The sequence below is a fragment of the Poecilia reticulata genome, linkage group LG12, assembly GCF_000633615.1.
Source record: "Poecilia reticulata strain Guanapo linkage group LG12, Guppy_female_1.0+MT, whole genome shotgun sequence".
Classification (NCBI taxonomy): Eukaryota; Metazoa; Chordata; class Actinopteri; order Cyprinodontiformes; family Poeciliidae; genus Poecilia; species Poecilia reticulata.
The window spans coordinates 23,376,439-23,377,801 of NC_024342.1; the positions used below are offsets into that span (position 1 = coordinate 23,376,439).

Genomic DNA, 1,363 nt, shown 5'->3' on the forward strand with positions numbered 1-1,363 from the left:
TCTACTGCGTCTCTTTGTCTCCGCCGTCTCCCTGCTTATGACCTATTAATTTATCCCAAAGAAAAGGAGAAAATTAGGATGCCCTCTACGCTTTCTGAGAAAAACAAAAACAAAGCTGCAAGAGTTTAGAGCAGAAGTAAACGCAGGTGGGGGAGCATCAGATGTTCATCCACCGTTTTAAATTAGAAATGTTTATTGAAATCCTTGTTGAAACATGAGAAAAGGAAAGAGGGTTACATAACGCCGCCGTGCRAAGYGGTAAAGACACACTGATTTAAAATGAACCTGATTGGCTCTTGTTTTGTTAAACGCAGGTCACCTCACGCCTCGTTAAGCGAGCAAAGCTTACAGACGATGAAAGAAGGACTAAAGCGTGGGCTTACATGCTCAAAACATAAATAGAACATTTTCACCGCATAAAAAGCAAAACTAAAACRTAGCTTACTCGTAAAAATRTATGTCACATGGACCAAACAAAGGGAACAAAAACTCAAATCAAACAAATAAAATAGTCAAAGTTTTTTGGTTCCTTTGGTTTTGGATTTTGAAGACCTAAAACATAAAATGGGCGTCTTATTTTGAAATTCTTTTGGGCTCAGTATAACAMATTTATCCTCAGATATAAGAGCAGAAGTTGGGTTCACTTTATTTTTAAAAAATGATGATGGTGATAATTTTATCCAGATTTAAAAATAAGTCAACTCGTATRGGACAAGTTTCTYATTCTCCWTCTGCTTTWGGGGGCCACACAAACTCAGTCGAAGGACCACAAATGGCCCCCAACCCACAYTTTTAACACCCCAGCTTTAGAACACCATAAAAACCAAATCAGTTTTTTGCACAATGTCAAATTACAATGTGAAAATATGCTAAATATGTCATGCTCATCATATTCTGATTGATTCTTTCCCACGTTGACATTCAGAGCAATAATTGAAAAGTTTAAACAGCTGCTGGAAGAGGACTCCGGGTTTTCCTGGCAGAGGTTAAATAATCACCAGAGAAAGCAAAACGAGGCATCTAGACAGTCACTATGTCTCCATGGCAACCACTTAACTCCAGCTCTTCAGGGCACAACTCTACCAATTTACAGCTGAGGCCAGATACCTGGTGTATACATCTAAAACGAAAATACATGAATTATTTTTCCCCTTATCGTTTGAAATTAAATCTGAACAAACATCAGTTAGGATTAACTGGATTATATTTAGCTGCTAAATACCAGAATAGCAATGGACAGGATTTATTTTTTTAACTTACAATTAAACAATTTAAGAACAAATGACCCTCTGGCCACCACGTCCTGTCAGTTTTAAAATAATTATAGTGGTTTTAACCTTATGCAATTTAAAGAAAAATAATG

General features: G+C 36.7%; 1 protein-coding gene across 1 annotated transcript in view; it reads right to left on the reverse strand.

The window, feature by feature from the left end:
- LOC103474005 (probable flavin-containing monoamine oxidase A) overlaps nt 1-1,363 on the reverse strand; it is a 77,624-nt gene that overhangs the window by 32,411 nt on the left and 43,850 nt on the right. Inside the window, exon 10 of the mRNA XM_008424708.2 lies at nt 6-42. Within this exon, the coding sequence (XP_008422930.1) occupies nt 6-42 (37 nt within the window). The remainder of the gene's footprint in view (nt 1-5; nt 43-1,363) is intronic.